This window comes from Loxodonta africana, chromosome 1, assembly GCF_030014295.1.
Source record: "Loxodonta africana isolate mLoxAfr1 chromosome 1, mLoxAfr1.hap2, whole genome shotgun sequence".
Lineage (NCBI taxonomy): Eukaryota > Metazoa > Chordata > Mammalia > Proboscidea > Elephantidae > Loxodonta > Loxodonta africana.
In genome coordinates, this window is record NC_087342.1 from 135006248 (window position 1) to 135017282 (window position 11035).

Below are 11035 nucleotides of genomic sequence, written 5' to 3' on the forward strand. Positions count from 1 at the left end.
ATGGTGCACTGCATTTTTTTTTATTGTTGTGAAAATATACATAACATTCGCCAATTCAACATTTTTCAGGTGTACAGTTGAGTGGTATCAATGACATTAATCATGTTACGCAATCACCACCCATAATTGTTGCCAAATTTCCCATCACCATAAACAAGGACTCACTAAACAGTTTTTCATTATGAAAATTTTCAAACATAAACAAAAATAGAATAAATAATATGAGCTTTTGCATTTTGACAGAAAGCATTTTCTCCTGGGGTAGAAAATTAGGTGGTGAAAAAAGCAGTGAACAAGATGATAACAGGGATAAGGGTAGGAGAAGTTGGATGATGATGTGCTGTTCAAATAGGAAATGACTTTAAGCTCCTTAGGTGCTGGCCAAGGTGGTAAGAATGTTGGATTCCTTCTAGCAGTGGCCCGTTTTGTTGTTTCTACAGGTCTATCACCTTGCTATGCTTTGGGCTGAATAGGAAGACCCAAGTGCTACCTACCATCCCACTACTCAAGTTTACAGAAGTCTAGCAATGAAAGGGAACTAACCAGAAACTCTAGAATCATTCTTCCACCAACTAGCTAGTAACGTACTAAAAAATAAGAAGTAATATTGACCTTTTATTTAAACATCATTGTTTCTCTGTTGAATAAAACTTTCTTTATTGAACGTTTAGAGCAGTTAGCACCTCGAAAAGGTGATTAAATTGTATATTTTAAATTTTGGTTTGCAATTTTACTTTTTTCAAGAAATTGCTAGGTTCAGATTAGAACAACTTAGAACAATTATCTTTAAATTGTTTCCAGGAAAGCCTGACCTGTTGGACCATGGAGTAGCTACTATTTTGACTTGTTCTTTAAAGACTCTGGCATGTATAAAGACTTCAGCATATAACCATGGCTTAAAAGAAACTGCACTATGTTAAAATGTAATAAACCAAATCCACTGCCGTAGAGTCCTTCCTGACTCATAGCGACCTTATAGGACAGAGGAGAACTGCACCATACAGTTTCCAAGAGGCACCTAGCGCATCCAAACTGCCGACCTCTTGGTTAGCAGCCGTAGCACTTTAACCACTATGCCACCAGCGTTTCCTAAAATATAATACAAATCACTATTTGGATTCCCTCACTAGGCAGCAAGCTGTTTGAGGGCAGAAACCAATGTCGGATTGTTCCTTCTGTCATCTTTTGTGTTTTGCTATATATATATTGGAGAGATTAAATAAATATACCCTTAGCACTGGGGTTGGGGGCTTAGCATATGTATTATCTCCACATTTATATTCTGATACTCTGAAGAGTCTGTTTATGAGTCATGAAATTGTATTTAAAGCAATTACTAAGAGTTAACATTTATTGAGATGTGCCAGATATTGTACTAAGCCCTTTAGATGCATTATTTTGTTGATACTTAGAACTTCCCTGTAAGGGGTAGCTATTAGCATTATTGTCTTAATTTTACAGATAAGTGTAGTTTGCCCAAGATCAAACAATTAGTAAGTTACTGAGCTGGGATTTGAAACTCAGTGGTTGGACTATGAAGCCTGCACACTTCATAAATATTCTTTGTTGCCATAAAGATGCTTAGAAGTCATTCAGGCTGGCCCTTGGAACTTCTAGATAAAGAAGATGAGGCCCAGAAGGATAATATTGTACCCATAGTCAGAGAGTAGTAATTCTTTGGTGGAGCCAGACTTCCTGGCTGCCAGTCAAGTAATGGAAAGAAATGCTACCAAAACCTTTAGAGAGAAGTTGTATTCTTGAACAGGAGGGAATGACCCCCTCAATTTGAGTTTTAAAACAGGATTTTTAAATTTGCTTTTCCAAGAACAGAATGTTTTAGTTAACAAAATAATTGAATTGTTTTTCTAACATCAGTTCTGAATAAAACTTTAACTAAATGTAAGTTTTCTTGGAGAAACATCCTATTTTGAGGGCCTAAAATTCAAATCCACAGTCTATTGAGAAATATGTTCTGACCAAAATTTGCACAAGAGGAAAAGCAAATTCTTTTTTTACTTTTAATTTTCCAGATACTTGAAATGAAAAGGACATGCATTAAACTACAGGCAGAGTGTTGTAATTAATACGCAGGATACTCCCTCTCTTTATCTTAGCCTTAGTCTCCTCATCTGTGAAATGGGACACCTGCCACGCCAGTCTCATGGTGTTGAGATGACTGTTGACTAAGATAATGTATGTAAAAGGTCTTTGTAAACTGGAAAAAGCTGTATGAATATAAACTGTTAATATAATCTGAGTATTGTAATATAATTTTAATCTTGTTCACCAGCCACTTATGAATCAGCAGCGTTCCGTCAGCAACAGGAAATAGAGGAAGTTCAGCGAGATGAAGCTCTCCAGCTGCCAAAAGACTTAGATTATTTGACTCTCAGGGATGTATCTTTGTCCCAGGAAGCTCGAGAGAAACTACATTTCAGTCGCCCGCAGACGGTAAGAAAACAGAGAATAGGAACAGGTTATAACGAAATAGCCAGTGATTTAATTTTTTAAACTTGGGGATTAGAATGGTCATATAACTGATGTTTTATTTCATCATAAAAAAAACCTAACCTCATATTTTCACATTTCTGTGTATGACAGATGTTGATACATCTTTTTGAGAGATAATAAAGCTTAGTCTAAATAAATAACTAAGGAGCCCTGGTGGTGCAATGGTTAAGGTACTCAGCTGCTTAACTGGAAGGTTGGCGGATGGAACCCGCCAGCCGCTCCGCTACAGAAAGATGTGGCAGTCTGCTTCCATAAAGATTACAGCCTTGGAAACCCTATGGGGCAGCTCTACTCTGTCCTGTAAGGTTGCTATGAGTCGAAATCAACTTGACAGCAATGCGTTTCGGAAGCAAATATCTGGAAATCAGGAATTAGTTTGACTGTAATTATTCTGTAGTCCCAACCATGTGCCAAGCCATCATGTAAACTTAGTACATATGCATAGCTTAAAAGAAACCTATACTAGGTTAAAATATAACACATATCGGTGGTTTTAAAATCACTACTTGAACCCTCCCTGGGAGTTCCATAGCGTTACCCTGGGAACTACTCAGGGAAGAGGGGAGTCAGAGGTCTCCCACTTCACGCTTGAGCCCATGTGTGTGCACAAGTGCATGCGTACTCCTGTGCACACACACACAAAAATAAACTTTATTATATAGAAAACAGTAATGGGCTTCTAATAAAGAATAAAGACTGGTAGACTGCATTTTATTGATCCTGAGATGTACATTTTTTCACATTTCAACATCTCTGAAATTGGGATCTGTCTTAAAAATTGATGGTGTGTCATAGTTTAATGAGCATTGCTTTTTAAAGTAGTGGTTCATAAAATAATGGGATGTTTTTTAAAATATGGTACATTAAGAAATTTGAAAAAGACAATTTTTAAAGGGAGGGGTGATTTCATCAGTATAACATGGCATTCTTAGCAGCCGTCATCATGGAAACCAGGCAAGTAAGCCTTAAATTTTCTATCCCTGTCTATACTATTCATTTTGGAAACCCTGGTGGTTAAGTGCTAGGGCCGTTAACCAAAATGTCGGCAGTTCAGATCCACCAGGTGCTTTTTAGAAACTCTATGGGGCAGTTCTACTCTGTCCTATAGGGTCACTGTGAGTCAGAATCGACTCGATGGCAACAAGTTATACTATGCATTTTATGTTGTGTTTTTATAAATAGTCATAGACTGTACTGTCTAATACAGAAGCTACAAGCTAAATATGGCCAATTGCATTAATTAAAATTAAATAAAATTTAAAATTCAGCACCTTAGTTGCGCTAGCCACATGTGGCTGGTGGGTACCATAGTAGACAAGTGCATTGTTACAGCACAAATGTTATAGAAACATCCATCATCACAGAAAGTCCAGTTGGACAGTGCTGATCATAGGAGCTCGCCATCTCATATGCACAATTCCAGAATACAAAAACCTCTGACAAGTTTGCCAGAAACTTATTTGGCAGCAAAACTGACCTGAACTTACAGGAGGCTCTTTAGTCTTATATCACTTATAGCAAATATTTCTATATTTCACTGTAAAAATATACCACAAAAATATTAATGAGATTGATTATAGGTTACTACCCCACACCTCTGGGGATGTTAGATAGTGTACAGTATATGCACCTTATTACAACACATATGCCCCAGGGATTTTAGATAAGGGACTGTGGACCTATATTTGAGGAGGGAAGTTCAGTTTAGTCTAAGGAAAAGAAAAAGTAGATACAGTAACATCTGCCACTTACTTGATCTTGGACAAATCATTTTAACTTCTCTGAGCCTCACTTTCACCATTTTTAAAATGACTATATAAATCATCACATTTCCCTTATCTACTCAACCAGGGTTGTTTTAAGGATACATTAAGATAAAAGCTGTGAAAATATTTTAATGAACTACACTATACAGGTTGTTATTAGAAGGACATTAGATTTGATTTGATTTGACATAGGTCACTTTTGTTTCTTTTATGGTTGTAACTCTTAGATTGGAGCTGCTAGTCGTATACCTGGAGTGACACCTGCTGCCATCATCAATCTGCTCAGATTTGTGAAGACCACTCAGCACAGACGAGCAGCTGTGGATGAATTGACTAAAACTGGTCAATTTTTGTGTGATACAAACAAACTTCAAGAGAGAGAGTTATAACTTTCTGTTTATAGAAGACATTTAAAGAGAATGTAAATAATTTAAACAATGCAAAGGTCTAGATAGGAGATAAGAACCATTTAGCACCTATTAAAATAACCTTATTAGATTATTATGGGTTTGTCTTTAATTTATGAAGAGGGCAGAGATTATAATTTCATCTTTCTGTGTATCTGAAAAAATAATTGCACATTTAATTTTTACTGTTTCTTCTAGGAGCTCTAATACAGTGAGCCTACTCTTAACAACATTGTGCAATGTTCATCCAGGAGAGGTATAGTGGATGTAAAACTGAAGCTGAAAAAAATCTAACCTTGCAGATTTGCCTACTCATAAGCATACCAAGTTAAAAGTCTTACCTTTTAACCTGTTATGAAAGTTAGTAATCTTATACTTAGTTTGGCTAGTTTAGAAGGCAATATAACTAGTCATCAAATGCTTAGGGCTGAAAATTTGAGACTACACAAAATCATCCAGACTTATTCAGCTGTTTCTGATATTGAAAGGTAGCATGCAAAATGAAAGTTGACTTCTAAGATTTCTGTACTTCTACAGGAAATTGCCACCAGTCCCCACCTTTGAACATTAATGAATGCCCTATAAAATAGAAATATTGGAAATTACTGTACCTTCCTATCATCCAAAATATAGAAACTTATTTGGTAACCTGGTTAAGGGAGAATAAAGTAAAGGTGGTTATTTTGTATCACACAATAAAGATATTTTCTTATGAAATTGTCACAGTCATGATTTCTTAATGTTGAAGAAAGATCAACAGGAACTGATGAGTAACGTTTCCCTACTTTTAGTCAAGGAATTGATAGAGAAACCAGAATGCTGCTGGTACTTCTGTTCCTCTTTGATGCTTTGATGGTGTGGTCACAAGGGTTAAGGTGGAAGGATCAGCTGGGCCCTTTGGCTGGCTCCTCAGACCGCTAAGCCTTCCTGGATAGACTAGGGAATAAATACAGCCAAGTGAGCCAGAGGGCTGTGCCTGCCCCTGGAAATGCCAACCCAGATCTCTGGTGTCAGCCAAGGGAGAAGCTGTCGTGTCAGCTCAGGCCAAAGCAGGTACTTAGGATGGTTTCAAAGGCCCCAAAGTCACTCTGGCTGCAGATCTATGTGTTAAGCCTATCTTGAGGTCTGATTATGGGTGTGAGGCAGACAGCTGTCTTGCTGTAATCACATATGGCCACTTAGATGTAGCTCAGTTTTCAGTCAGATTAGCAACAAGTAAAGTGTTTGTAATGCTGGATCATTTAGCAATGATGAATTCTTTTTGATACTTGATTTAGTAATTTCAAAAGGCTGTAACTTTTAGTTATTATGGTTACTCCTGGACAGAATTCTTTATTACAGACAGTTTGGATTACAATAAACCCATTGCCATCGAGTCAATTTTGACTCATACCTACCCTATAGGACAGAGTAGAGCTGCCCCATACAGTTTCTAAGGCTTTAAATCGTTACAGAAGCAGACTGCCACATCTTTCTGCCATGAAGTAGCTAGTGGATTCAAACCACTGACCTTTTGGTTAGCAGCTGAGGGCTTTAACCATGGTGCTACCAGGGCTCCTATTGATTACAATACTGTATTGTATATTTTAAAAAGGGAGTATTTTATGCTACCTGTTTAGCACTAGAAAGGAAGTAACTGTTCTTAAAGTTTTTGTTTTTCTGGTTAAACACAGGAGTAAAAGCAATGAATGGAAAACCTACTGAATGAACTATAACAAAAATTTATCTTGAGGAAATAAAGTCCTTAAATGTGTTGGGAGGTTCTTGACAGTCTAGTGACACTGCACCTGTAAAGAAACTTAAGGTTCGTTATTTCCTAGTGTAGTAATACCTTTTTTAAATCCCTTTGTCAAGAGATTAAAAAATGGAAGGCTATACCATTACAGTAGTAACTGTCTCACTGAAAATGTTTAATGAAAAACATTTGTTTTAGGTTCTGCCATTTGCTTTAAGATGTGGAACCTCTTTAAATTCACAATTTTAAATGTGTTGCTATAAAAGATTACATCACTTAAAATAATCTCAAAACAGCCTATCTTCTGGAACTGCTAGCCAGAGAGCTACAGAAGATAATGCCTTAGGAAAAGAGTAAAAATGTAACCTTGCTCAGTCCAGCTACTTCATAGAAATCCCCCATCGTTGACAATAGCTTCCAGCAGAAGTTGGCCACACTTTTGATTTCCTCCACACACCACAGACCACACTGTCTAGTAGTCTGAAAAATCAGGTACTAAAGTTCATTTCAACAGGAACATCAAAATATAAAAAGGAAGTGACTAAGAAACACTATTACTAAGCACTTCTAAAATCATCGTTTGGGGGAAGGAGGATGAAGATAGAGACCTATGCTAAGTTAAACCGTTATAGCCTTGAGTTGTGAAGTAAATTTATAACCAAGAGTTTGAATTTTATTAGATTGTTTTGAAAGTATTTTGTCATTTTATGTTTCAGCCTAGATTTGAATAGCCACAGCTTTTCCACTTCAGAAATCTTAACTCCTAGAAGAGTGCCCACTCCAGAAGAAGTGGTCAGGAATATCAAAAATCACCAACAGAGACTTGAGGCTTGTCTCAGCTCAGAGCGGCTTATGCTGGATGGCACACTAAAAATAAGTTTTTCCTCCTAGACTTCCTCTCCACTTCTATTATTACACTTCATTCCACCTTAACAACCTAACAAAATGCAAACCTCTCAAGTACAGGAAATGCAATAGTTACAGGCACTCAGGACATGCTTTATGAATGAATGAATGTTTCTAAAGCTAAGAGCAAAACTTAACACTCAGATGAGAATAAAATGGGATAAAAGTATGGGACACAAATATTAAGAACTATGCAGTTTTATATTTACCTTTTTCTGTCTCCATAAACTGTCTTCTGTCTTTATGTGCTCTTCAGCTTCATTTCCTTCCTGTCTTGCCCTATCCCTGATGTTCACTACTCCTCGTATATGAAGCTTTTTTTTAAATTTTTCGTACTTTTAAAATTTTTATTGTACTTTAAGTGAAAGTTTACAAATCAAGCCAGTCTCTCATATGTAAATTTATGTACACCTTGCTGTATATTCCTAGTTGCTCTCCCCCTACTAAGACTATTTTTGTGTCCATTCAGCCAGCTTCTGACCCCCTCTGCCCTCTCATCTCCCCTCCAGACAGGAGATGTCCAGGTAGTCTCATGTGTCTACTTGATCCAAGAAGCTCAGTCCTCACCGGTATCATTTTCTATCCCATTGTCCAGTCCAACCCCTGTCTGAAGAGTTGACTTTGGGAATGGTTCCTGTCCTGGGCCAACAGAAGGTCTGGGGACCATGACCTCTGGGGTCCTTCTAGTCTCAGACCATTAAGTCTGGTCTTTTTACAAGAATTTGGGGTCTGCATCCCACTGCTCTCCTGCTCCCTCAGGGGTGCTCTGTTGTGTTCTCTGTCGGAGTAGTCATCGGTTGTAGCTGGGCACCATCTAGTTCTGGTCACAGGCTGATGTAGTCTCTGGATTATGGGGCCCATTCTGTCTGTTGGGCTCATGATTACCGTGTGTCTTTGGTGTTCTTCATTCTCCTTTGCTCCAGGTGGGTTGAGACCAGTTGGTGCATCTTAGATGGCCACTTGCTAGCGTTTAAGACCCCAGATGCCACTCTCCAAAGTGGGACGGAGAATGTTTTCTTAATAGATTTTATTATACCAGTTGACCTAGATGTGCCCTGAAACCATGGTCCCCAAATCCCTGCCCCGGCTACACTGGCCTTTGAAGCATTCAGTTTTTTCAGGATACTTCCTTGCTTTTGGTTTAGTCCAGTTGTGCTGACCTCTCCTGTATTGTGTGTTGTCTTTCCTTTCACCTAAAGTAGTTCTTGTCTACTACCTAATTAGTGAATACTCTTCTCCTTCTCTCCCTCCTCACTTTCATAACCATCAAAGAATATTTTCTTCTCTGTTTAAACTGTTTCTCAAGTTCTTATAATAGCGGTCTCATACGATATTTGTCCTTTTGTAACTGACTAATTTCACTCAGCCTAATGCCTTCCAGATTCCTCCATGTTATGAAATGTTTCACAGATTCATCATTGTACTTTATTGATGTGTAGTATTCCATTGTGTGAATATACCATAATTTATCCATTCATCTGTTGATGGGCACCTTGGTTGCTTCCATCTTTTTGCTTTTGTAAACAGTGCTGCAGTGAACATGGGTATGCATATATCTGTTCATGTAAAGGCTCTTATTTCTCTAGGATATACTCCAAGGAGTGGGAGAGCTGTCATTTTGATGTCTTTTTTTGTGTGTGTTGTTGACTGCTGCTTTTTCCCATTTAATTTTTGGTGCTGAGTAGTTCATATATTGTCTTTTCCTCTTATTTGTTGTTGTTGATTTTGTTTCTGCTGAGTCCCTATTTTTTGTTGTATTTTGATGAGTAGGATTGTTAGTCTCTTTTGTGGTTACCTTAATATTTATCCCTATTTTTCTAAGTTTAAACCTAACTTTTATTTCTTTATATCGCCTTGTCTTCCTCTCCATATTAAAGATCTATGAGTATATTTCTTAGACTCTCTTTATTGTTTTAATATTGTCTTCTTTTATGAAAAACAATTGGTTATATACTTATTTCTGTCTGACTTGTGTTTTCGTATCACAAAAATCTAAGAGAGATGTATCACATGACTCCTTAAGGAAAACAATACCTTCACTGGTGATTTTACAAAAGATGAAAGAAGGTACCGCCTAATAAATGTTTACAGTGTGCCAGATACTAAGTGCCTTATATGCATTATTGTATTTGTTAGCTGCTTCAAGTGATTTAACCCCATGATAAAGCTGTTTCCATTCTAGAGACAAGGGAAACAAGACTTGGAAAATTATAATTAACTTGCCTACGATAAACACTGCTGGTTGTCTTCCCAATAATCATGTCTGCCCACTGCCCTCTTCTTTACCAAAAGAACCATGATTTTATTTGCTCTCCTCCCTTTGGCAGCCCCAGAAGCTCAATCTTGATTAGTTTAAGGCAGTCTTGGTCGTCACATTCCTCCCAGTGATTGGTCTAGGCCTGAGCCTTGGAGGGGGGTACAAACTGACCCAATGAATTATAAGGGGAGTCTTCTGGGTAGCTTCTTTGCCCTTAAAAAGGGCACCTCTTTCTAAATTGATGAAAATGTTCTGAAATAAGTTATGGTGATGGTTGCACAACTATGTAAATATACGAAAACAAAAAACAGTAAACTTTACACTTTAAAAAGGTGAATTTTACGGTATGTGAATTACATGTCAATAAAGCTATTGTTTAGAAGCCATTACCAGAGACCCCCTTTCAGCCAAACCATAGACCAAAAAAACCAAACCAAACCCAGTGCCATCAAGTCGATTCCGACTCATAGCGACCCTATAGGACAGAGTAGAACTGCCCTGTAGAGTTTCCAAGGAGCACCTGGCAGATTTGAACTGCCAACCCTTTGGTTAGCAACCATAGCACTTAACCACTACGCCACCAGGGTTTCCAAACCATAGACAGCCTCATAAAATAAACAACACCTGAGAGGAATATGCACCTAAAAACAAACTATTATATGAGATCAAAAGGGCAACATTTGCTTGAAAGCAAAGATGGGAAGGCAGGAAGGGATAGCAATTCAGGATGAAAGGAAATGGGAACCTAGTATGGAAATGGGAGAAGGGCAGGCACATTGTAGGGAATGGAACTCTTTGGGTAAAAACTATTGAATAGGAAACTAATTTCCTCTGTAAACTTGCTCCTAATGCACAATGAAAAAAATTTTTATTAAAAAAAAAAAAGCTGTTTTTTTAAAAAAAAAATTAAAGGAATGCATGATTGGCACTCCCTTGAGCAATTTTTCTCAAGACTAGCTGAACATCAGAATTCCCAGTGGAGCTTGTAAAAAAATGGATATGGCCAAGCCTTACCCCAGGCAATTCTGATTGAGTCAGCTTGGGAAGAGCTTAAGCATCTTCTGTTTAACAAGCTCCATAGGTTATTCTGATGCCGGTCCAACTGTGCAACCCACTTATCTCCATAAATACCCATTGGCTCACATGCTTTTGGCAGAAACTAGATTGCAATTAATTTCAGAGTGTTTGCTGGCTCAGCAACCTAGAATATAAGTCTATATTGTTATTTGAAGTACTAGAGCAATTCAGTTGTACAGAGAGTTGAACTCAGATTCAGCTATAAAAATTCTAATGTAAAGGAAAGCCATTCCACCTGCCAGTGAGAAGTGGGCTATAACTTGTGGTCAAGACCAAACTTTTTTCAAATGTAAGTTTGGGCCTGCTTGAATGCCTGGACAAGCATAGCTTGAGAACCCTATGTTTTAATGCTATAGGGAAAGGATAAAATTATTTT

The 11035-nt window shown here is 37.7% G+C and overlaps 1 protein-coding gene across 3 annotated transcripts in view; it reads left to right on the plus strand.

The window, feature by feature from the left end:
- MTO1 (mitochondrial tRNA translation optimization 1) overlaps window positions 1-11035 on the plus strand; it is a 53682-nt gene that overhangs the window by 24627 nt on the left and 18020 nt on the right. For 2 of the 3 annotated variants that reach the window (XR_010322431.1, XM_064288020.1), the window contains exon 11: window positions 2291-2451. Coding sequence is in view for 2 of the 3 variants with exons in the window: in XM_064288020.1 (XP_064144090.1) it covers window positions 2291-2451 (161 nt within the window). In the remaining variant the exon portion in view is untranslated. Of the gene's footprint in view, window positions 1-2290; window positions 2452-4504; window positions 10970-11035 lie in introns of those variants that run through there. The other variant, XM_003404109.4, reaches the window with a different exon arrangement.